Genomic DNA, 26,985 nt, shown 5'->3' with positions numbered 1-26,985 from the left:
TTGTTGACAACACAGCGAAATGATATCATTGCACAATACATAGAAGTATTACAAGTAGTATATTTGTCACAATACATACCTAGTGAAATGTCTCGTAACATTTATTACAATCAGAAAACAGCGGAAAGTACAATGCGTAGCGACTCCATCTCAGCCACAGGCAGTCGATGTAGTCCACATGACCTCACTCCGACAGATCACTATAGTTGTCATAGTCATCACCTTCGTCTTCATGGAACTCTGTTGTTCAACAAAAGTATTGCCATGAGTACATTTCGTACTCAACATGCCCCCCACGGGGAAGGACCTAATAGCTACATGTGGCTTCAAAGGAAGGCTATATGGCTCATTTGCGTAAAGCTAATTTTGTTTGACAAATAAATGAGTTGGATAAAAGAAGTTTTAGAAGAAAAACATGTTTTATCTCCAGAATAACTTTCATCAAGTGAGGATCCTCGATCAACTCATGTCCTTCATAGGTTTCAAGAATAGGGGCAAAGAGGGAATAAGTAAGACAGGTCCCGTACGTCAAGAAAGATTCATGTGTTGCCCATGACCGTAGACACGGCTATTCGAATAGTTTTACACTCTGCAGAGGTTGTACACTTTACCCACACGACACAATCCCGACTTGTTGCCATTAGCCGTCACTAGCATAGTACACCATTTGGTATACCGGCAGAGAGATTGTGACGAGATCTTTCATTAGACCAAACTTACTGTGCCAAGCCCACTAGGTTTCAACATGGAAGTAACCGCAGTTCACAGTCCGGGCCCCCCTTTTGTGCCGAGGATACTCCTCGCAAGGCAGCTATCCCATCTGCGGTACGGTGATGACGACAATAAGAGTGAACTAACTAATTAACCAAGCCAGTGCCCATATAGCATGTGGTTGTACTATTATCACAATCTTCAAATCCAAGACTTATTAGGCCTCATGCGGCACGAACGTCTGATTGCCCCCTTCAAATCGTGAAGGGTAGCCAATCGCTCCTTCAATCCTTGATTCAGCTGTCGCCCGCACCAATATTTAAATGGTAAGTTTCACCCAGAGTAGAAGAGAGTAGAGGAGATCAACAAGGGCCAACTGGCCTAGCTCAGCAATACGTTTCAACTGTCAATGACTTAGAGGTCATTCAACAAAGAACCTATAGGATAAGCATGGCTAAGCATTTCTACTCTACCGGAATACTATAATTCTACTCAGGTGTCAAATGAATAGGCGACAAGCGGATCAAGGTAATGTGTCAATCGACACGCTAGCTACAAGAATTAAAAAATAGCATGCATATAGTAACCATAAAACACAATGCAATTTTGTAAACATAGGATAAATATGATCAAAGAAGGAGGCATGCCTTCATTGTTGAGTCCTTCGGTAACCTGTTTCTGTCCATGTCCAACACCGTCGTCACTCCCTACTCGTCGTAATGATAGCAAAAGACAAACAAATAAATACCAAAGCAATAACAAATCCAAATAACATTCAAAACAATTTAAGAGTGGGTGGATAGCAAGATATTGATCAAGATGGAGACTCCAAAATGAGGTAGCACGATTGGATGTAAGAGAGAGGATTCATTGAAGTGACATGGTTGAGGTTGACACAACTAAGAAATACTTGGCGATCAAGACTAACATTCCAATACGAATATGCAATTAAACACTAGTATTGCCCACTACACATCTCGACAAACTATATAGGAAACTACTATCTAACAAACAGAATGGCATCAACACACATGAAAAGGAACCATCCTATGCATTTAACCACACAATTTACAACATGACATGATGAAGGTAATAGTTAACCACAAATAGATATTTAGATAGAATCTAAATACTTATAATGGTCAATAGTAGTCAAACATATACATCAACTATATAATAATTCAAAAGGCAATAGTTCCGTAAGACAAACGAACAAACATTACAAACCATACTAGTTAAGCAATCAAAAATCACTCAACAACATGAATCGAATTGACCTAGGTCTAACCCTATAACATTATTAATATAAAATAGGATCAACTCTATTATAACAAACCAAGTCATTTGTCAAACAATTAACAAGAAACTATACAAGACATGGAACAAAAGAGTGAACTACTATCTAGGCATGATATGATTAAGATTAATAATCAACCACAAGTAAATATTTGGATGTATCCAAATATTTATAATGGTTAACAATAGGCAAAGACTAAACACCAATCATAACAACTATTAGCAAGCATTTCTATGAAAAAAGACAAACCAATGCTATCATAAAACTAATTGGAAAATTAAATAACTAGACACATCATACAAGGCATGTGAGTACAAAATCGTGAAGAGGTCTTATCTAATAACACAAGCATTAAACATATGAGTGATCATGAGAAGACACTTAAACTAGGACACTCTTTATAATAAAGGAAACAACTAATATCCAAATGACCTCTACCAAAAAGATTACCACAACATGATTAACAACAAAGCAACAATGTGCACTAAGCATATGAGAAAGATACAACTCAACTATTGAAAGGTAAACTATCCTAATCATGTGATGAGCTAATGCAACATGTGCCAAACACTCATAACACTAACATCAAACAAGTCAAGCATATATGAGCAATACAAGTACAACTATAACACATGAAATATAATAACACATGAAAGATAACTAGCATGACTTGATGTTTAGACTTAGGCATACCACAAATGCAACAGTAATCTAAACCAGATATGATGCTAAGCATAGATGATCATGACACGAGATACCAAATTATGCTACTAATAAAATGCAACGTGTAACTATGAGATAACCTAGTTGATAACAAGTGACCTAAAAATCAAGCACGATGTTAGCATACAACACTACCATGCTAGTTATGATAAATGAGAACATGGAAGCATACTAAGCACGTACAAAAGTATACAACTAGATCATCTCATCAACCAAATCAACATGTGTTATAAAAGCATGAATAACAAGATGACATGCATTTCCCATCTAGTACGCCATACACTTGCAAGTACATAGATAGCTAGACAACTTAGGCATGATCTAGTACCTGAATTGCTATGCACATGCTATACAACCTAATTATGCAATCACAATAATATGGCATCGTATTGATAAAGCACAATTTACTCAATACAAGAATGTATGAGACCAACAAACTACTATCATGTATATCTAACAATTAAAGGCTAACCAATGCATGAACATAGTATACAAACTAGCAATGATATACCACATGTAGCCATATAACCAAAATATGCATTATACTTTGAGTAAGTAGTAACATGGCATGTCTAGCAACTAAGCATGTGCAACTACCATCCTAGGTAAACAAAACATCTAGGATAACAAGAAGTATAAATTAAATTCTATGATACAAGCAATAACAATACAATTCTGAATCATGACATGAAGCAACCAACCTCATAAAATAATGGATAACAAACATCTACAAAACAAGAGGATCATCTAGGCAATAGTATATTATGCGACAAGAACCACAATGGGTTTGTTCTCAAATAAGAAAGCATATCATTTGACTTCTAGCATAAAAGAACTATGCAACATGTATGAAAAAAATGTGAACATCGATCATAGACAAGACAATGATTTCGAACCAATAGAACAAACATGCGACATGGATGGAAATGAATATTTAAACCATATCTAAGATATCACCATGCTAATCAAAATTAAATAATCAATACATCAAGTATTTCATAATTAAAGAAATCAAGTAAAACAATAATTCTACAAGGCTCTACGCATGGAGAATATCACTAGAAATCTATACACATTTTTAATATAGAACAACAAATAGTACCAAATATTTTTAAAATAATAAATAAAAGATTTCATCAATAATGATCTAAATCTAATTAAAATAATAACACCCGCCAAACACGTACGAACAATGATAATCAAATACACCAATCAACTTCTACACATGGTAAACATTCACAAACACTTGTACACTCGCATAACACAGGACTACAAAATTATATGATATTTAGTAACTCAAAATCAATCTATATTAAAAACACAAAATGCTACACATGACTATAATTCATAAATACGCATGCATAAAAGGGAAATACGTGCTACCAAAAATTATCGAGCCGAATGATGCACAACTATTTTAGCAATTTAAACAAGAGTAAACTAAATCTAGTAAACCATATGACACAAATTATGAGATAGCTAGCACACACTCCTACCCATATCAAGAACACAAGAAAATACATATTAATAAATAGTCCGATCAACAACCAAAAATCTATAATAAAACTCGATTAACCAAACAAGTAATCTAACTCCACTACGGGATTGCTACAACCATATAAAACATTTCTTCTATTGTGGTCAAGATCAAACGATGAACAAAAGCGATGGAAATATGACCATGGCCTATGGTTTATGCGACGGATAGCATCAACGCGACCAACGATAAACATAGGAGGAACCATGATGTCTAGGAGATAACTTGAGTGATATTTTGAAAGTGCACAAAAGGAATTGGATAGAAGCTCACCGAGCGCGACGAATCGATCCGACGAACTCGATGAACAGTGTAGACGAACATGCTAAATTCTTCGGGTGTGATCGACGGGACATGTTCCTTCTTTCCTGAATGGAACCATAATGTGCAGGGGAACCTTCTGGCGCAAGGGCATGGATGGAGATGGTATGAGTCACCGGGATCGAAACCTTGCGTCCATGGAGCTTCAAAAGTGTGGTGAGGGTTCTTTGGCAGAGGAGGAAGAGAGAGGGCATGAGGACTGTTGGGAATGACAAAGGAGATCGTGGTGGACGTCTAGGTATCTTCAAAACTGAAAATGATTGAGATTTATGGGAGTTGAGGGGAGGGCATGAGAGTGGCTGAACGTTTCTTCTTCTCTGTACTGTGTGCGCTTACGCGAGGGTGGAGGAAGGAGAAGCGCTTGGGGTTGACGTTGAAAGATGGGCAAGTATCTTCATATTTGTAAAGGTAGCAATTAAACAGAAAGAGGAGTCTCCATCATGCCTGTACGCTTCCTATTCTGTGTGCGTTTTCTCTTCTGGTATGTGTGTGTTGGTTGTTCCCCTTCTGGAATTGTGAACGTAAGGAGAGGCATTCATTGGATGGGCCAAGTGGATGGAAGCCCATGTGGAGAGGAGGGGAGGAAAAAAAATAGATGGGCTAAGCCCATGTGACTTGAGAAAGAAAACAAAAACAATTGGATGAATCCAGGGAAGAGAAGAGAGATGTACAGATGCATGTATTGGTGGATTTGTCTCAGAAACAATGTATGCATGGATGGAAAGTATGAGTAAGATAGGTGGACAATTCAAATGGTAGAATGTATCTAATGGTCCAATGGAATTTGGCCCGAGATTGAGAAAAGGAAAAGAAATTGATTTCCGTTTTAGGAAATCTAGAGAAGGAAAATAAGCTCGAGCAATCAAACGAATTTCAGTAACCCAAAGAAAATTCAAGGCACATATTTAAATATGCCAAAGAAGAGAAAATAAAGCCCGACTAAAAGAAAAGAACTAAACTCAAATTTTAATTTAGGTTCACGTTAGTTCAAATTAAATCCTTCAAATTATAGAAGTCCAATTTAAGCTTTGTTAACAAATTAAACAAGTGAAATTTTCTCACCCTGATTTTTGGAAAACTTTTACTTAAACATTCCGAGAATCGGGATGTTACAATATGGAAATAGATATTTATGTATGAAGTTGATACACAGCGTTATAAGAAAGACATGCGATTAGTTTACGATAGCTTATTTACATTGCATGTATCAAGCATGCTACATACGTAGAAATGCATTATATATATTGATAGCTTCGATCATTTAGCTCGTGGTGAGTAGTGAAGAATATCAGGTAGAGTCTCACTGCGCCATCGGTATAAAAAACGACTTTATTGTCAAAGAAGCTCTTCATGGTGGGTGTGTCTAGTGGGCTACCAAAAGCATAAATGACCCCATATAATACCTGCTTGTTTCCTGTAGAATGTGCTCTAATTGTCAAGTTGCATCGTTAAGGTGATCTGCAACATATCTTATCTGCGACAGATTATGACCCGTTGCGCCCCTGAAGCAACAAGCGAGAACAAATCAGGCACTCAAACCATTCTAGTAAGAGTAGTTTAGAGATTGATAATAAAACATGAATACATATGAGCAAGGACTCACGAATATCACTTAACTAAAACATCTTTGGTTCTAATGAAGGTACTATCAAAAAGGTAACAAGCAAGCTTCAGAGTCTGACTACAAAGCTAAAATTAAAACTTGGGAAATCAGGCCTGATAAATTAATACTCATGGAACTGAAATAGTACAAAGCCGTCCTGCCAAATAACTCATGGATCCAAGATCAAATCTTTCTTAGCTATGTGCATTTAAACACTGAGGTTACTTTGCTCCTACAGACATACTATGTGAAACAATTCATTTGAAGTAAATTATAAACATAAAACTACAACATTACCAACAATCCCTCTATGACAGAATACCAGCGAGCTGCACTACTTTCAAGTCCTACCGTAACACATCCCGCAAAAAAAGTCCTATCCTAACACTCAAAACTTGTAATAATTGGAAAACTGAATGATCACTACGCTTCCCTAACTTTGCAGTTTGCAATTAGACCAAACTACATAAGTAAACGAAACTTCACTTATCAACTTCACAATATTAGAACAATAAGATGTGATGCCAATCTTATCAAGGACAACATGGAAATGATGATTCAGTTGTATGCTTTTGGATTAACTTTCATTTGATGATAACATATTACTTTAATGTAAGAAATCAGACTGATGCATAAGAGCTACTCACAGGACAAATTGGAAGACCTAGGGGCTTCAGCATATAGTTGGACCTAGGTGTAGTCAGGTATAGATGATGATCGTATTTACCTGTGGATCCAAATTTGCAGGTCCCTGTCTTCATGTAGTTGTGACAATTTGTTCAGATGCCTCGATGTGTTTGCTGACAAAACTGAAGAGAGAAATAAAAGATGATTATAAAACTAAAGTAGTTTATAAGGAGTACAACAGGTCCCTGTTTTGCTGCCAGATCAAGGATGGAGTAAACTAGAACAATTCGCTATTACAATTACCCATCCATGTTCCACGGATCGACTGACAAGTTCTATTATCACTTTCTTCTCTATGTATACATACTCTTCTCTTTGTAATGGGACTCGACATGGCACATGGTTTTTCTTTGAGGTCTGCTAGCAACAATATGTTTGATATCTCAGGATTGGCAACACATTAGTTAGTTCTTCTCTAATTTACGAAAGCCATTTACAACAGGGTAGAAAGTAGATGTATGATGCTACAATGAACAATGTTGGCTAGTTCTGTATGATGTAGTCCGCATAATTACATGGACAAATAAACAAAACTATCACTAGTTGTGCGCAGAAAATTGTACAAAAGTAGATGGGGATGGATTATCTATGGCACATCTGAAAGTAATGTTGGTTCAGGCGCAAGTTTCAGGTAAGAACGATGCTAAAACAGAGTAAATAAGACAATATGACGTGCATATACATATCATTTACCTGTTTCCCAATTCTTTGTGAATTGTCTTCCTTCTCTTTAAGTACCTTCCTAACTTTTTGCGCAGCAGCTCTAGCAATTTTAATGACAGTGCAAGCATTAGTTCCCTTGTCAACTGTTATACTGGCATCTTCCGAAGCCTGCGAACAATACACAAATAATGATGCATGAGCTCGGCCGAGGGCTGCAGCCAAGAGTGGCTGGAACAACAATTGTGACATCAAAATAATACCAAATGAAAATCAAGCTTACTTTAAAATATCTAAACCAATAAAGCGGACAAAAAGGATGTGTAGAACAAATGAGTTTTTCTTTTGCATGATAGGCGATGTCAATTAAAAAGAGTGTTGAGATTCAGGAACTGCACTCACAAGCATCATCCAAAACCAAATAACAAACTACTATGTCCTGAAAGCATAGTCTAATAACCAGAGGAAGCAAGCATTTTTAATTTGATTAAATCGATAACTCTATAAGTCTTTTTCCTAATAACCACATGAACTCTCAATAGCATGCAAATACTATATCCTGTTAAGAACAGTGCGCAGTTCTTATTCTGGCCATGTTTCTTTCTACTTTTTAGGATTAGGTATCCCTACTGTACATGGATGTGTACCTTCTCCCCATGCTGGCTAGTTTTTTCTAAGAAATAGATAGGTGGGTTTCCACCAACGATATGAATCGCCAATTTAGGACACCCTTACCATAGGAGCATGTTGCAGATTATCTAATAAGAGTTATAATGTCCTAGTGGGAAGAAATTACAAACACAACAGAACAGTCAAGATAGGCACGCATCTCAATCACATAGGAAGTCAAGAGAAACAATTAATCAAAGTCAATGTAGAAACAAAAAACATGCTCCAAAAAAATTTGAGTAACACTGTCCCAAGAAGTGAAGAAAATATGATTTTCCAAGAGAAGATATCTCGATTCAATCAAGATTTAGAAAAAGAATAGAAAGAACCATTTATTGGAAAAAGAACAAAAATTGGCTCTACACGAAATAGTTTGAACAGTGCAGAGCACGACGGTGTGGAGCGGTGAAGAGCAGTGCAGCTTGGGGAGAGGGTTGTTTTCCATGAGAACGCGGTTATAAAATTCTGTGACAAGAGATTGTAAGCATCTCTAAAATCAAGCCACACTATCTAATTAGAAGGCATAGAAGGACTACACTCTAATCTTTGTAATATAAGCATGCTCATCTCCCCAACCAGGACGACGACGACTCCAACCAAGCATGTCCATCTCTCTAATCAGGAGCCATGGGTGACAAATTGTGACGCCCCCGATCCAATCGTACACTAATCATGCACGCAAACGTGTACGATCAAGATCAGGGACTCATGGGAAGATATCACAACACAACTCTAAAACATAAATAAGTCATACAAGCATCATAATACAAGCCAGGGGCCTCGAGGGCTCGAATACAAGTGCTCGATCATAGACGAGTCAGCGGAAGCAACAATATCTAAGTACAGACATAAGTTAAACAAGTTTGCCTTAAGAAGGCTAGCACAAACTGGGATACAGATCGAAAGAGGCGCAGGCCTCCTGCCTGGGATCCTCCTAACTACTCCTGGTCGTCGTCAGCGGGCTGCACGTAGTAGGGGCACCTCCGGTGTAGTAGGGGTCGTCGTCGACGGTGGCGTCTGGCTCCTGGACTCCAGCATCTGGTTGCGACAACCAGAAAGAAAGGAAAAGGGGAAAAGGGGGGGAAGAAAGCAACCGTGAGTACTCATCCAAAGTACTCGCAAGCAAGGAACTACACTACATATGCATGGGTATATGTGTAAGGAGGCCATATCAGTGGACTGGAACTGCAGAATGCCAGAATAAGAGGGGGATAGCTAATCCTGTCGAAGACTACGCTTCTGGCAGCCTCCGTCTTGCATCAAGTTGAAGAGAGTAGATTGAAGTCCTCCAAGTAGCATCTCCAAGTAGCATCTCCAAATAGCATCACATAGCATAATCCTACCCGGCGATCCCCTCCTCATATCCCTGAGGGAGAGCGACCACCGGTTGTATCTGGCACTTGGAAGGGTGTGTTTTATTAAGTATCCGATTCTAGTTGTCATAAGGTCAAGGTACAACTCCAAGTCGTCCTGTTACCGAAGATCACGGCTATTCGAATAGATTAACTTCCCTGCAGGGGTGCACCACATAACCCAACACGCTTGATCCCATTTGGCCAGACACACTTTCCTGGGTCATGCCCGGCCGCGGAAGATCAACACGTCGCAGCCCCACCTAGGTAAAACAGAGAGGCCAGCACGCCGGTCTAAACCTAAGCGCACAGGGGTCTGGGCCCATCGCCCATAGCACACCTGCACGTTGCGTGGGCGGCCGGAAGCAGAACTAGCCCCCTTAATACAAGAGCAGGCTTACATTCCAATCCGGCGCGCGCCGCTCCGTCGCTGACGTCTGAAGTGCTTCGGCTGATACCACGACGTCGGGATACCCATAACTACTCCCGCATAGATGGTTAGTGCGTATAGGCTCGTAGCCAACTCAGATCAAATACCAAGATCTCGTTAAGCGTGTTAAGTATCCGCGAACGCCGAACAGGGCCAGGCCCACCTGTCTCCTAGGTGGTCTCAACCTGCCCTGTCGCTCTGCCACAAAGTAACCGTCGGGGACCGTCGGGAACCCAGGCCCACCTCTACCGGGATGGAGCCACCTGTCCTTTCAGCCCCCAACTCCAAACAGTATCACAGGTAATGTAACAGTGTAAAGTATATAGTATATGCCCGTGATCACCTCCCGAAGTGATCACAGTCCAGTAGTATAGCATGGCAGACGGACAAGAGTGTAGGGCCACTGATGGAACACTAGCATCCTATACTAAGCATTTAGGATTGCGGGTAAGGTATCAATGACTGTAGCAGCAATGACAGGCTATGCATCAGAATAGGATTAACGGAAAGCAGTAACATGCTACACTACTCTAATGCAAGCAGTATAGAGAAGAGTAGGCGATATCTGGTGATCAAAGGGGGGGGGGCTTGCCTGGTTGCTCTGGCAAGAGAGAGGGGTCGTCGGTGATGTAGTCGACCACAGGGGCATCAGCATCGTCACGGGGTCTACCGGAGAGAAGAGGGGGGAGAAACAGTAAATACATAGCAAGCAAGTGCATAACATGACAACAAGCAGAGCTAGACGTGTTCTAACGCGGTAGTAGGTGATACCGACGAAGGGGGGAAGCATCCGGAAAAGTATTCCCGGTGTTTCGCGTTTTCGGACAGATGAACCGGAGGGGGAAAGTTGCGTGTTTGATATGTTAGGGGTGTGTGGTGGACGAACGGGCTGCATATCCGGAATCGTCTCGTCGTTCTGAGCAACTTTCATGTTGAAAATAATTTAATCCGAGTTACGGATTAAAAGATATGATTTTCTAAAGATTTTATTAATTTCTGGAATTTAATTAATTATTTAATTAATTCAAAAAATGGATTTATGACGTCAGCATGATGTCATGCTGACGTCAGCAGTCAACAGAGTTGACTAAGTCAAACTTACGCGTGGGTCCAGTGGGACCCACCTGTCATACTCTGTTAGGTTAATTAGGGTTTAGTTAAACTAATCACTGTTTAATTAAGCTAACATGTTAATTAGATTAATTAATTAAGGTTAATTAACTTAATTAATTAATTAATTAATTAATTAAATTTGTTTTTATTTTAATTATTGTTTTATTTATTTTTATATACTTTTTTTAAAACGTTCTGGGGCGGGCCCCCTTTGTCATAGGGCCCTGGGGGCTAGCGGGCACGGGCGCTATGGGGCGGGTCGGGCATTGCGGCGCCCGACTGGGCGTTCGCCCAGATCGCCGGGGCGAGGAGGCCCAGGGCAGCTTGCAGGCGCGGGTGCCGGCGAGGCCATGGCGGGGCGAGGCGCTGGGCGCAGCCAGCGCGCGGACTGCACACGGCCAGGGGCGGGACGGAGCGGGAGCAGATGGGCGAGGCGCGCGGTCCAGGCACGACGCGGGGAAGGGGGGCGCGGCACGGGGAGTCGGGCAGTGCGTGGCGGAGGGAGGCCGCGACGGAGCGAGAGTGGCGCGAGGGGCCGTGGGTGCGGCGACAGCAGGCGCCGAAGCGCGGTGGCCGTAGTGACGGCGGGGGGGGGGCTCGCGCGAACGGTGGCGAGGGCGCGGGCGCGCGAGAAGCTTCGGACGTGCGCGGGACGATGGGCGCGGTGAGCGCGGGGAAAGAGGATGGGAGGGCCTCACAGGGGGGTGTAGGGACCGTGGCAGCGGGGGTCGAGGGGGGGGACGAGGACGTCGTCGGCGTCGAGGAGGCAGGCCGGTGGGGGAGGGCGCCGGCGAGGTCCAGGCGGCGTGGTCTCCAGGCGGCGACGGGCGACGGCGTCGGGCGCCGAGCGAGGGAGAAGGGGATCGGGCTCCTCCCGATCCGGATCCAGAGCGAGGGGGTGGGGGAGAGCGAGTGGGGAGTGGGGTAGGTTAGGGTTTGGTCACCCAGGGAGTTATGGGGGGAGCGGGGGGGGCGGCCTGGGCCGGCCTGGCTTGCCCAGTGGCCAGCTGGGCCGAGGCCCAGCGAGGGGGGGGGATTTTAATTTCTTGCCTTTTTTTCTGTTGTGTCCTTTTTCTTTTACTGTTTTATTTTATTCTAGTTTTATAAAACATAAAAGTTGTACCTTAAATAGTAACACTAATTATACCTCTGCCACAAAAGGTTTAACCCCCGAATAATATAGTTTAGTATTTTATAAAATACCAAGGCATTTATGTATTTGTCTTACCTACTGTTTTAATTAAATAAATGCAGTTAGACCTTTTATAAAAATGTGGTTTCTCCACCAACATTACTTATGAATTATTTGTCACATTTATAACATTTTAGTTTTGACTTTTGAAAACGTTTATTGTTTGCTTGATTTTGAATATGAATTTGAATCGGTTCCGAACTAACACGAGATTAGCGAAAGTAATCGAAGTGACGTGGCATCATTAGCAGGGAATTACTGTAGCTAAATACCCGGGCGTCACAATTCTCCTCCACTACAAGAAATCTCGTCCCGAGATTTAAGAGGGGAGTAAGGGGGGGGGGGTTCTGGTTATTCTAATGGATCTTCTTGAAGAAGTTAATCCCTTTCGTTGCTGCCTTCAATTCTTTATCCCAAAGCATCATGATGAAGTTGTCGTTCTTTCTTCGGGGAGCTCCAGCGTACTTACAAATAGGTAGGGGGCAGCTCTACAATGATAGGATGTTATAAGGGAAATTCATCTGGGGTATCCCAGGAATAAACATATGAGTAGCTCTCGAGTTGAACAAATGTCACACATCGAAAGCAAAGTAAGACGGTGTAATAAGAGGTTTCAAGCGGATAGGCAATCGTTCATTGCCTGAAGCAGAGTGCGAAAGGGGTTCAGAGCAACGAGAATAAGTATTGTGTCCGATACCAGAATAGATCAACAGGCAAGTGGCCCATGAATTACATACAAAGTCAAGCACGAGGAATAACGCTGACAACAGGGTGTACAGGAGAGTCAGGTTTCGATCCTGTGGAACGGTGGGTTATGGGCCCACCATGTGGGTTAAAAGCAGGAAGGCGCTAATATTTGCACGGTCAAGATAACAAGGTATGTCAGAGGATAGCCTGTCGGTTTTGTTGTCAACAATGTCGGTACCAAGGGCGAGGGACGAAGAGAACCATTTCCCTGCTCGTTGAACGAGGCGGACCATTAGGCAAAGTTCTCGTCCATCGGTGGCTACCGAAATGTCATCAACAATAGTAACAGGTTCTTGCTGACAGAATTGTACACCGAGGAGTTTACATAAGCAGTAGAATATTGCTGCTTAGATCATATAGATCACAAGAAATGTTCAAACAACCAATGGAAAGTAAAATATGATTATCATATTAAACAGAACAATGGGAAGGAAAACGTGTTTAAACACATAATTCAGGGATATATCCTTCCCAAGGACAAGCAGAGCATGATATCCGTGGCAGGATATAATGTAGAAAACTCTTTAGGTACAGGAGAGAATTTTCATGACATTACCCATACAACGGTGTTAGGATAAATGATAAATAAAATTTAGCATCGTGCTTCAAATGTTCCTGTTGAAAATCGGAGTACCATTGACATGCTTCGAGATAGCATTGACATGGTCTTCAGGTGAAGATCAGACTTTGGAAACACGAAGGATCCATCAGGAATAACTTGTAGATTAAGTCTTACAATTTCCTCATGGATGAACGGATAACCTTGCTGAAAAGGAATCTATAATGATAGGTCCTCCAGCCGGGGGGGGGGGGGTGCTAGGCATGACATCAGGTTACCGGGTCACCAAAGGATCAACATCATAACTCTCGGAAAGTTGTCCCAACCATCATATCTGACCGAGATTCATATCCAATTGGTGTCATGATACCTCAAACTCAGGATGCCTGAGAAGAAAAGGTGCAACACAATTGACGAGTTGACATTGTAAGATTTTCAGGAAATGAACTATGGAAGCGAGTTCCGAAACAAGAGTTCATCATTAAATCAAGGAGAGGTGAGGAGGTGACTGATTGACTCAGCGACAACCCATTGACATTTCCAAAAAGGATGGATTTCCACAACTATGTGAACAAGGAGACAACATTAGCCAGATCAAATGATATAAGGAAGTATGCTCGAGGAAAACATACACCATTAAACATTGGTTGAAAGGTGCGCCCGAAATATGGGTTGGGTTGCACGACCAATGTCAGAATGGTGATGCAATAATCAATAGCCTAAGAATGAACTTTCGACCATTAACTTCAAAGAGATAGGGTTGCTAGAAGGAAAGAATCCAAACAACACCGTTCACTTGTTGGAATTAACACAGTGACCAAGAAAGAATGGTGATGGTGAGAAGTATTTCTATGTCAAGAGTTCTCAAGAGGTGGAACAAATCTCAGAACATTCTTGACATAAAGGACGGTAATACTCCAAGGTAAAGAAGAACAATTGCTGGATAGCAAGGAAACCAAGGTACAACACAAATTGTGAACAAGTTTGTGTTGGGGGGGGGGGGGGAAGGCAAGAATGTTGCCGCTGATAACTCAAATCATCGAGGGAAAAGGATGGTATTTCTCATCATGAATTCAATTGATATCCTGGAAGAACTCATAAGGTTGATGAGGAATTTGTCGACAGATTTCATGAAGAAGTAATCAATCAGCGACGACATCAAGTCAAAGGAATGATGAAGCCAAAAGTCATTGGAACCATGGGTACGACACAAACTCGAACTCAAGCTTGTTGTTTAAGGTGAAAGGGTATGACGAGGAAAATCGACGTAAGGTTAGTTCATCGTCGAAAATTGGTGCTCCGAGAATAAGGACCAGGTAGCACCGTTAGAATCGTCACGACAATGATATAGCCAAACAGGCTAGGAATGGCGTGATCGGGTACAAACTCGTACTTATAGAAGCTTACTGAAGAGTTGTTGAACCGTAGAGCGGACTTGGTTCAGTTATCGGTGTCTTTGAGTGTTCAATAACTCAGAGCCCGCGAAAAATTGGAATCAGTGGGAAGGTAGCACTTGATGAAGAACTCATAAAAAGTTATGCAGTTCCATGATAATCTCGAGATACCAGGGGGGTAATACTCGACACAAGGTCAAAGTAAAGGTTGGACTGGTGTATTGATCCATAGAAGACAATTGTTTCAACTTGTCCGAGAAATGAGATCAAAGAAGAACAATCATGGTCGGAACCACGGTTGCAAAAGGCCAGATCCTAGATATAAGGTGAACTTATACCAAAGGAATAATTTATTTAAGAGAAGCTTTAATGATAAGATCTACATCGTGTCCATGGGCATGAACACAAGTTCAAGGCCGACTCCCACTTCTCCAATGCATAACCTTTCATTCACTTCTCACGTTCGATGAAGTTTCAATGTTGAAATTTTATCTGGTGAAGCACCAGAAGAGTATGACTCGTGAAAACTTTCGGGTTCACACGGTTTAGAGAAGGCATATGTTCAACCCATAGGGGCCTCTTAGAAACATATACCACAAGTTTCAAGAGTAAATAACACAAGCCCGAAAGAAGAGCATGGTTGGCCAAGCAGAGGATACAACTTAACAAAGGCATTATGTATCAGGGGAAGAACTCGCAAGGTGATCAAATGTGAAGGACACTGTCGGATAACAATCCAACAAAGGACTTGGTGGTCCACAAAGGATCTGATACGAGTATCGGTACTCAACTAGAGGAAGAAGAATGCAAGGAGATCAGATTATAGAAACAACTAACTAACTCAATTGTCAAATGCAAAGGAATTATGATTTCCAAATCAAGGGATCAAAAGCAATGCTCTGATTAGGGATGGATAAGTTGAATAGCCTTAGGGTACAATCAATGACAATTGGATTGGTCGAGAACCAATTCCAGTTAAAAGAATGGCAGCTTAGCCGGAGAAGTAATTTATAAGGATCAATGATGATTGCGTGTATTCGCAAACATATTGAGTCAACAGACTCAAAATGATAATGACAAGGAATGTCATTAAGACTACGAGACTTATGGGATTAACCATAATGCGAGCAAGCAAGAATTTCAAGAGCCAAAGGCTCCAGAGGATTTTCGGAAGATCGAATAGTATTTTGAAGACTTTTGTGAAACTCATGAACAACTGGGGATGAGCGGATACTTGACAAGTGCGGGGATTTATTTGAAGGGGTATTCATGTGGCAAAGAACTGCTAGGCAGTAGGCACGAAGTATTCTCGGAACAATAGAGAAAACTTCGGGTATCTTGTAATAACAAGAACAATGGGGAATGATCGTAAGAATGGCAAGTGTAAGTAGTTATCCATAAGGATTTATCGGTGGTCGGGAATAGCAAAAGTGATGGGCACAAAGTCTCGAGAGAATATCAAAGAGTATCTCCGAAATCTTCTGATGCAGTCGGTGACCATCTGGACTGAAGGGGCTCTCCGGGAGAAAGTATTTTCGAGAACCTAAAGTTAGTTTTTTAGTAAAAATCGTTTAACCCGAATAGAAGAGGGTTCAGAATCCCAGAGTAAAGATCGAGGAATAAAAGATCCTAATACCACCCGATGGCGACGTGGGCCCATGGGCCACACAGCCATGTTAGTAAAAGTTTTGTAACGACTAGACTCGACTTCGGCCAAGGAGTTGGAAAGGGGGATTCCTACAGGCAGTCGGCTCTGATACCAACTTGTGACGCCCCCGATTCAATCGTACACTAATCATGCACGCAAACGTGTACGATCAAGATCAGGGACTCACGGGAAGATATCACAACACAACTCTAAAACATAAATAAGTCATACAAGCATCATAATACAAGCCAGGGGCCTCGAGGGCTCGAATACAAGTGCTCGATCATAGACGAGTCAGCGGAAGCAACAATATCTGAGTACAGACATAAGTTAAACAAGTTTGCCTTAAGAAGGCTAGCACAAACTGGGATACAGATCGAAAGAGGCGCAGGCCTCCTGCCTGGGATCCTCCTAAACTACTCCTGGTCGTCGTCAGCGGGCTGCACGTAGTAGGGCACCTCCGGTGTAGTAGGGGTCGTTGTCGACGGTGGCGTCTGGCTCCTGGACTCCAGCATCTGGTTGCGACAACCAGAAAGGAAGGAAAAGGGGAAAAAGGGGGGAAGAAAGCAACCGTGAGTACTCATCCAAAGTACTCGCAAGCAAGGAACTACACTACATATGCATGGGTATATGTGTAAGGAGGCCATATCAGTGGACTGGACTGCAGAATGCCAGAATAAGAGGGGGATAGCTAATCCTGTCGAAGACTACGCTTCTGGCAGCCTCCGTCTTGCATCAAGTAGAAGAGAGTAGATTGAAGTCCTCCAAGTAGCATCTCCAAGTAGCATCTCCAAATAGCATCACATAGCATAATCCTACCCGGCGATCCCCTCCTCATATCCCTGAGGGAGAGCGACCACCGGTTGTATCTGGCACTTGGAAGGGTGTGTTTTATTAAGTATCCGATTCTAGTTGTCATAAGGTCAAGGTACAACTCCAAGTCATCCTGTTACCGAAGATCACGGCTATTCGAATAGATTAACTTCCCTGCAGGGGTGCACCACATAACCCAACACGCTTGATCCCATTTGGCCGGACACACTTTCCTGGGTCATGCCCGGCCGCGGAAGATCAACACGTCGCAGCCCCACCTAGGCAAAACAGAGAGGCCAGCACACCGGTCTAAACCTAAGCGCACAGGGGTCTGGGCCCATCGCCCATAGCACACCTGCACGTTGCGTGGGCGGCCGGAAGCAGAACTAGCCCCCTTAATACAAGAGCAGGCTTACGTTCCAATCCGGCGCGCGCCGCTCCGTCGCTGACGTCTGAAGTGCTTCGGCTGATACCACGACGTCGGGATACCCATAACTACTCCCGCGTAGATGGTTAGTGCGTATAGGCTCGTAGCCAACTCAGATCAAATACCAAGATCTCGTTAAGCGTGTTAAGTATCCGCGAACGCCGAACAGGGCCAGGCCCACCTCTCTCCTAGGTGGTCTCAACCTGCCCTGTCGCTCCGCCACAAAGTAACCGTCGGGGACCGTCGGGAACCCAGGCCCACCTCTACCGGGATGGAGCCACCTGTCCTTTCAGCCCCCAACTCCAAACAGTATCACAGGTAATGTAACAGTGTAAAGTATATAGTATATGCCCGTGATCACCTCCCGAAGTGATCACAGTCCAGTAGTATAGCATGGCAGACGGACAAGAGTGTAGGGCCACTGATGGAACACTAGCATCCTATACTAAGCATTTAGGATTGCGGGTAAGGTATCAATGACTGTAGCAGCAATGACAGGCTATGCATCAGAATAGGATTAACGGAAAGCAGTAACATGCTAGACTACTCTAATGCAAGCAGTATAGAGAAGAGTAGGCGATATCTGGTGATCAAAGGGGGGGGGCTTGCCTGGTTGCTCTGGCAAGAGAGAGGGGTCGTCGGTGATGTAGTCGACCACAGGGGCATCAGCATCGTCACGGGGTCTACCGGAGAGAAGAGGGGGAGAAACAGTAAATACATAGCAAGCAAGTGCATAACATGACAACAAGCAGAGCTAGACGTGTTCTAACGCGGTAGTAGGTGATACCGACGAAGGGGGAAAGCATCCGGGAAAGTATTCCCGGTGTTTTGCGTTTTCGGACAGATGAACCGAAGGGGGAAAGTTGCGTGTTTGATATGTTAAGGGTGTGTGGTGGACAAACGGGCTGCATATCCGGAATCGTCTCGTCGTTCTGAGCAACTTTCATGTTGAAAATAATTTAATCCGAGTTACGGATTAAAAGATATGATTTTCTAAAGATTTTATTAATTTCTGGAATTTAATTAATTATTTAATTAATTCAAAAAATGGATTTATGACGTCAGCATGATGTCATGCTGACGTCAGCAGTCAACAGAGTTGACTAAGTCAAACTTACGCGTGGGTCCAGTGGGACCCACCTGTCATACTCTGTTAGGTTAATTAGGGTTTAGTTAAACTAATCACTGTTTAATTAAGCTAACATGTTAATTAGATTAATTAATTAAGGTTAATTAACTTAATTAATTTAATTAATTAATTAATTAATTAAATTTGTTTTTATTTTAGTTATTGTTTTATTTATTTTTATATACTTTTTTTAACGTTCTGGGGCGGGCCCCCTTTGTCATAGGGCCCTGGGGGCTAGCGGGCACGGGCGCTACGGGGCGGGTCGGGCATTGCGGCGCCCGACTGGGCGTTCGCCCAGATCGCCGGGGCGAGGAGGCCCAGGGCAGCTTGCAGGCGCGGGTGCCGGCGAGGCCATGGCGGGGCGAGGCGCTGGGCGCAGCCAGCGCGCTGACTGCACACGGCCAGGGGCGGGACGGAGCGGGAGCAGATGGGCGAGGCGCGCGGTCCAGGCACGATGCGGGGAAGGGGGGCGCGGCACGGGGAGTCGGGCATTTATGTATTTGTCTTACCTACTGTTTTAATTAATTAAATGCAGTTAGACCTTTTATAAAAATGTGGTTTCTCCACCAACATTACTTATGAATTATTTGTCACATTTATAACATTTTAGTTTTGACTTTTGAAAACGTTTATTGTTTGCTTGATTTTGAATATGAATTTGAATCGGTTCCGAACTAACACGAGATTAGCGAAAGTAATCGAAGTGACGTGGCATCATTAGCGGGGAATTACTGTAGCTAAATACCCGGGCGTCACACAAATATATCATCGTACACTAACTCAAATGATTAGCAATAAATAAAATGTCAGAACTAAGGTGGAAATATGAAGAGACAACCTGAGAAAAAAATTCAGGAGCAGCACACACTCCTGAAACCAGATAGAACATGTCGTGCAACCCCCACCACCACCTTCAGAAAATCCATAATAATCCAAATGTATGACCAAAAAGAGAACAAAAAATGGGAAGATTAATGAATGTATGGTATTGATGATTGCATTAGAAAGAAATAATAAAAAGATGTACTTCAATGTGGCACAATAAATGGTGTAGAGCAAATAAATTGTACATTTAGCTTTCCTATTCGACCACACAGAAAAATAGGGCAGCCCAACCCAAGTACTAAATTAGTCTCTATGTGTGAAGGCTGGAAGGTATATTCTGTTTAGTGATAGATTACCCATCAAAGCAAAACTAATTCAAGATTTTTAATGGTATTCCAAAAATGCAGATTAATAAGGCTTGATATTAAGTATACAAGACTTTGTCCTTTATGCACATACCAATAAGAAAAGCTAGAGAAATTTAAGAAAATCATCTCATACTACATTTCCTGCCGGTGAGCATGTCAATCAAGCTGAGGTGAAAAAATATTCAGAGGTCCACTAGGCAGTAACCCATAATGTTTTTTTATAGCTAGCAAAGTGATTCATATTGTAGATGGGAAACAATATAATAAAGGCCAAATAAAGAAATAATCCATTCATTATGTCGTAGCCAAAAAGCTCAAATAGAATAGGATGTAAAACCGCAATTAAAAACAGAGAAAAGAACTCTAAATAGCACATGGGAGGAGATAGAACAAGCAAAACTAAAGCATTAAGAAAATGATAGAATACCAGCGATATTAAAAGTGAGAGTAGAGCAAATGTACACAGAAAAATGAAAAACAGAAGGGGAGTTGAAATACCCACAGATGGGTTGGAGATGACAAGGTCACCGAGAAGTATGCCTAGCTCTCGCGAAATGTGAAAAATTCTAAAGAATAAGCATCAAATCAGGTATTTCTACTTGCTCCCAAACTGAAAACCAGAACATCCAGAAAACTATAAATTAATTGAGCAGGACAACTTCATCTCAAATTATATGTTAGACATATATCTTGTTTTTTACATGGCTACCTGCTAAAAGATCCTCATGTTCGCCTAGTACCAATTCAGTTTATGGCAATATAACAGATCAAGTGACTAAAATAATTAGCTTTGATCATCTTAGGCAATATTCCAACAAATAAGGTTATGACCATTCCTATGACCCATAGCACAAACCCTCTGACTTTCAACTCGGCTACACGATCACCCCATGAACCTGTCTGATCTCATGTGATCATCATATTTAGAGAGAGTTTATTAATTAACTACATAAAACATGGGTATGGATAGCACATGGAAAGTAAACCAGAGACAAGCTTTAATACTTTCACCAATGCATGGCAAGATATACGTTTGTTTAGCTACCACTACTTGATTATATACGAGGAGACTACAAATCAAACATGTCAGTAAATAAGGAGTAAGAAAAAATATCTTAGTAATTATTAATCAAATTGGAGATGGGAAATAAACCAAGCCGAGATACTTGTACAGTCATTCAAGTAAATCCACGGAAGGTAAATACCATACTCTTTTCTGTTCTATAAGTGGGTAAATCAAGTTTAGATCATTTGGCAACAGAACTGACATCTGTAGTATATTATTGATAAACACAACCCACACTCCGTTTTCAAGAATCATACAAAATCAATGAAAATAGAAGGTTGGGTAACTAAACCAACTTTGATAAAGCAATCACACTACAATCAGGAAAACTTTTTTTAAACCCACCGATAACATGCATGGCATGAATCAATATTTGCTCGACAAAAAATGTACAATACATTTCCATCACATTAAGGATTGCATTCATAGATTAAAAAGGCAAAATCGAGAATCACTGAACATTCACTTGTTAAATACACATGATAGGGAATATAGAGGTCAAAAATACATGACGAAGCATTGAATTCCACCAAAAATGTCCGCAATAGGTTGAATAGCTGTCTAGATTCAGGGGAAATGCACATGCATAAAAAACCCTCCGCATATCCATTGTTAAACAATGGTTTGCCTAAAAATAGTATGCCATGCACATTTATCAGTACGTGAGAACTAAATCACTCACATTAGTAGAAAATAAATGAAAGAATTAATCTCACTTGGAGCATGGGCCATAGATATTCAAACAATGCTTCAGCTAGAAAACATACCTCTGAACTGGACATCAGCAGTTCCTTATAAATAGTGTGGGCCGATATTAAAGCCGGGCATAAACAACCCACAGACAAACTCTAGCCTAGCAATAATATGGTAACACACGAATCAGAAATAAAAAATGTGATTGAGGATACAGGAAAAAGATGGTTGAGACACAAGCACCTACACCTGCAGGTTGACGTCTCGAGAGCTGAAGGAAGAGAAGGGAGCAGTGGCAGAGAAGAGAGGCCGCCAGATCATTGCTCTTGCTGCTCCGGCCGGTGCACGACCTCTAACTCCTCGCAACACCCCTGCAGCCGGCAACTTCATCCATGAGACAAAGGGAGGAAACGTGAGTGAGGCCAGGGGAATAGATAGAGGGACATGTAGTTGCAGTTTCATTAATCAAAAGGGGGGAATAGCAGAAAGGAGGAGGACAAACCTGCATGCGTGTGGGTTGTACAAAGGTAGCTCTGCTATAGTGCGGTGTGAAAGACGACGAGCCGGCAGCACTTGCAGTGATCCTCTCCCGTTGGCCGTCGACCCCCTCTCCTCTTTCCTCTCTCTTTCTCCCTCCTCTCATGTTCTTCCTTCTCTTCCTCCCTCTCATCTTCTCTCTCCCGCAGATCAAATCGAGCGGCGCCGCTGCCGCCCTTTGTCTGCAGGTCATCGCGCTCCTTCCGGTGACCTTCTCTCATCCGCCATCACACCTCCCTCTCTGCTTAGCTCTCTCTTTCTCCCTCCTCTCCTTCCTTGTCTCTCTCCCTCTCATCTTTCTCTTCAGCAGATCCGATTGAGCGCCGCTGTCATCTCCCTTTGTCGGCAGATCTTTGCCGCCGCTGGAGAGGATAGTGAAGAGGAGGAAGAGGCGGCGCAGTGGAGAGTAGGGCAAAAGGGGAGGAGCCGGCAGCGCCGTGGAGAGGGAGGGAAGCGGGGCTGGATTGGCTCCTCGAAGACGCACGGGATTGCTGGCGCTAGGTTTTCGCCTCGCAGCTCGATTCACCCCCACTTCTCTCCCTTCTCTCAACCAGTACGCACACAGGATGCACAAGAACGATGGGCCCGAGGACATTTGAGGCCCATCCGTCATGCACAAAAAGGAAAAATAAAGGAGTAAAGAAGAACCAATGGCCAGGACTTTGACAGCATCGTAAAAATTCCTGTCACTGTGAAATCGTTCGAACCAAAACGACCACGCGACGCAGTTGCTCGAGAGAGGCGAGTAGCACATCGGAGTTTATATGTTCAATTAATATGCTATTTTATACTATAATTCGGACTAACCTATTAACCTAGAGCCAAGTGCCAGTTTTTGTTTTTACCTGTTTTAGAGTTTCACAGAAATGGAATACCAAATGAAGTCCAAATAGATTAAAACGTTCACGATGATCTTTCTTGGCCCAGAAGCAAATCAGGAGCCTTGGAGATGAAGTCAGTGAAGCAACAAGGCGTCCACGAGGGTGGAGGGCGCGCCCAGGGGGTAGGGCATGCCTCCTACATTGTGGGCCCCTGATAGGTCTCCTGACCTAATTCTTTCGCCCATATATACTCTTATACACCAAAACTATCAGGGGGAGCCACGAAAATACTTTTCCACCACCGCAACCTTATGTACCCATGAGATCCCATCTAGGGACCTTTTTCGGCGTCCTGCCGGAGGGGGATTCGATCATGGAGGGCTTATACATCAACACCATTACCCTTCCAATGAAGCGTGAGTAGTTTACCACAGAGCTACAGTTCCATAGCTAGTAGCTAGATGGCTTATTCTCTCTCTTTGATTCTTAATACCATGTTCTCCTTGATTTTCTTGGAGATCTATTCAATGTAATACACTTGTGCAGTGTGTTTGCCGAGATCCGATGAATTGTGGATTTATGATCAGATTATCTATGAATATTATTTAATCTGCTCCGAATTCTTATATGCATGATTTGATATCCTTGCAAGTCTCTTCGAATTATCGGTTTTGTTTGGCCCACTAGATTGGTTTTTCTTGCAATGGGAGAAGTGCTTAGCTTTGTGTTCAATCTTGTTGTGTCCTTTCCAAGTGGCAGTAGGGGCAGCAAGGCATTTTGTTGCCATCGAGGATAAAAAGATGGGTTTTTCATCATATTGATTGAGTTAATTCCTCTACATCATGTCATCTTACTTAATGCATTACTCCGTTCTTTTGTGAACTTAATACACTAGATACATGCTGGATAGCGGTCGATGTGTGGAGTAATAGTAGTAGATGCAGAATCATATTGGTCTACTTGACATGGACGTGATGCCTATGTTTATGATCATTGCCTTAGATATCGTCATGATTATTCGCTCATCTATCAATTTCTCGGCAGTAATTTGTTCACCCACCGAATTATTTGCTATCTTGAGAAAAGGCACTACTGAAACCTATGGCCCCCGGGTCTCCTTTCCATCATACAAGTTCTTTTTTTCCTTCATATTAGTTTCCGAGCTACTATTTTGCAATCTTTTACTTTCTGATTTATAAACCAAAAATACCAAAAATATTTACTTTACCATTTATCTATCTCTATCAGATCTCACTTTTGCAAGTAACCGTGAAGGGATTAACAACCCCTTTATCGCGTTGGGTGCATGTTTGTTTGATTGTGTGTGCAGGTATTTGGTGACTTGTACGTTGTCTCCTATTGGATTGATATCGTGGTTCTAAAACTGAGGGAAATACTTACTCTACTTTGCTACATCACCCTTTCCTCTTCAAGGGAAAAACCAACGCAAACTCAAGAGGTAGCAAGTGGCAAGAGTGTAAGCTTGGGTATGCCCAAGGCACCCCAAGGTAATATTCAAGGACAACAAAGAGCCTTAGCTTGGGGATGCCCCGGAAGGCATCCCCTCTTTCATCTTCGTCGGTCTGTAACTTTACTTGATGCTATATTTTTATTCACCACATGATATGTGTTTTGCTTGGAGCGTCTTGTATGATTTGAGTCTTTGTTTTTTAGTTTACCACAATCATCCTTTCTGTACACACTTTTTTGGAGAGACGGGCATGAATCGTGATTTATTAGAATACTTTATGTGCTTCACTTATATCTTTTGAGCTAGACAATATTGCTCTAGTACTTCACTTATATCTTTTTAGAGCACGGCAGTGGCTTTATTTTATAAAAACGGATGAACTCTCATGTTTCACTTATATTATTTCGAGAGTCTTTTATAAAAATATGGTAATTTGCTTTGGTTATAAATTTAGTCCTAATATGATAGGCATCCAAGAGGGATATAATAAAAACTTTCATATAAAGTGCATTGAATACTATGAGAAGTTTGATTCTTTATAATTGTTTTGAGATATGAATATGGTGATATTGGAGTCATGCTAGTGGGGTAATTGTGAATTTGAGAAATACTTGTGTTTAGTTTTGTGATTCCCGTAGCATGCACGTATGGTGAACCGTTATGTATCGAAGTTGCAGCCTGATTTTCTATTGATTGTCTTCCTTATGAGTGGCAGCCGGGGATGAGTGATAGTCTTTTCCTACCAATCTATCCCCCTCGGATCATGCGCGTACTACTTCGTTTCGATGACTAATAGATTTTCGCAATAAGTATGTGAGTTCTTTATGACTAATGTTGAGTCCATGGATTATATGTGAGTTCTTGTACCGCGCAACTTTCGCCGGTATGATACACCCACCATATACCTTCCTCAAAATAGCCACCATACCTACCTATTATGGCATTTCCATAGCCATTCTGAGATATATTGCCTTGCAACTTTCTACTGTTCCATTTATTATGACACATTTCGGCATTGTCATTTTGCTTTGCATAATCATGTAGTTGACATTGTATTTGTGGCGAAGCCACCTTTCATAATTCTTCTATACATGTCACTCTTGATTCATTGCACATCCCGGTACACCGCCATAGGCATTCACATAGAGTCATGTTTTTGTTCCAAATATTGAGTTGTAGATTTTTGAGTTGTAAGTAAATAGAAGTGTGATGATCATCATTATAGAGCATTGTCCCATGTGAGGAAATAGAAAAGGAGGCCAAAGAAGCCAAAATAAAAAAAGATAGGACAAAGACTCCAAGAGAAGAAAAAGAAAAAAAGAGAGAAAAAGAGAGAAGGGAAAATGTTGCTATCATTTTCCACACTTGTGCTTCAACGTAGCACCATGATCTTCATGATAGAGAGTCTCTTATTTTGTCACTTTCGTATACTAGTGGGATTTTTTTATTATAAAAGATGCTTGTATATTCCAACGATGGGCTTCCTCAAATAACCTAGGTCTTCATGAGCAAGCAAGTTGAATGCATACCCACTTAGTTTTTTTTGAGCTTTCATAAACTTATAGCTCTAGTGCATATGTTGCATGGAAATCCCTACTCACTCACATTAACATCTATTAATGGGCATCTCCATAGCCCGTTGATACGCCAAGTTGATAGGAGACTATCTCCGTCGTTTTGTCTTCTCCCCAACCACCATATTCTCTTCCACCATAGTGCTATATCCAAGGCTCACGCTCATGTAGTGCGTGAAAGTTGAAAATGTTTGTGAACATCAAAAGTATGAAATAATTGCTTGGCTTGTCATCGGGGTTGTGAATGATTTGAATATTTTGTGTGATGAATATGGAGCATAGCCAGACTATATGATTTTGTAGGGATGAGCTTTCTTTGGCCATGTTATTTTGAGAAGACATAATTGCCTTGTTAGTATGCTTGAAGTATTATTGTTTTTGTGTCAAAACTAAACTTTTGTTTTGAATCTTACGGATCTGAACATTCATGCCACAATAAACAAGATTACGTTTATAAATATCTTATGTAGCATTCCAGATCAACAATTCTGTTTTCATCATTTACCTACTCGATGACGAGCAAGAATTAAGCTTGGGGACGCTTGATACGTCTCCAATGTATCTATAATTTTTTATTGTTCCATGCTATTATATTATCTATTTTGGATGTTTTATATG

General features: G+C 41.8%; 1 protein-coding gene across 24 annotated transcripts; it reads right to left on the bottom strand.

The window, feature by feature from the left end:
- Nucleotides 1–23,083, bottom strand: LOC123044762 (uncharacterized). 24 transcript variants are annotated; one of them, XR_006420318.1, is made up of 8 exons: nucleotides 22,467–23,083; nucleotides 22,208–22,348; nucleotides 22,039–22,124; nucleotides 19,851–21,899; nucleotides 7,573–7,710; nucleotides 6,920–7,001; nucleotides 4,542–6,091; nucleotides 248–1,418 (listed from the first exon to the last, which is right to left on the bottom strand). XR_006420318.1 is itself a non-coding variant. In XM_044467652.1 (4 exons), exons 1-4 carry the CDS (start codon nucleotides 22,692–22,694, stop codon nucleotides 18,558–18,560), a joined length of 453 nt encoding a protein of 150 aa, XP_044323587.1. In that variant the 5' UTR covers nucleotides 22,695–23,078; the 3' UTR covers nucleotides 18,528–18,557. The 24 variants fall into 24 exon arrangements, 3 of the variants coding, with proteins under 3 accessions (XP_044323587.1, XP_044323586.1, XP_044323585.1); XR_006420320.1 differs by having other exon boundaries at nucleotides 19,851–19,923; XR_006420321.1 differs by having other exon boundaries at nucleotides 19,851–19,923; nucleotides 22,039–22,119; nucleotides 22,212–22,348.
- Between the last annotated feature and the right edge of the window lie 3,902 nt (nucleotides 23,084–26,985).

Source organism: Triticum aestivum, chromosome 2B (genome assembly GCF_018294505.1).
Source record: "Triticum aestivum cultivar Chinese Spring chromosome 2B, IWGSC CS RefSeq v2.1, whole genome shotgun sequence".
In the NCBI taxonomy this organism is placed as follows: Eukaryota; Viridiplantae; Streptophyta; class Magnoliopsida; order Poales; family Poaceae; genus Triticum; species Triticum aestivum.
Note: the sequence above shows the minus strand (reverse complement) of the source record. Positions and strands in the feature narration are given on the sequence as shown.

Coding starts and splice junctions, on each gene's coding strand:
- LOC123044762 (XM_044467650.1), bottom strand. CDS start 22,694: ATGACCTGCAGACAAAGGGCGGCAGCGGCGCCGCTCGATTTGATCTGC. Junction 22,349..22,466: donor TACAACCCACACGCATGCAG/GTTTGTCCTCCT, acceptor TCATGGATGAAG/TTGCCGGCTGCAGGGGTGTT. Junction 22,120..22,213: donor CTCGAGACGTCAACCTGCAG/GTGTAGGTGCTT, acceptor TTGCTAGGCTAG/AGTTTGTCTGTGGGTTGTTT.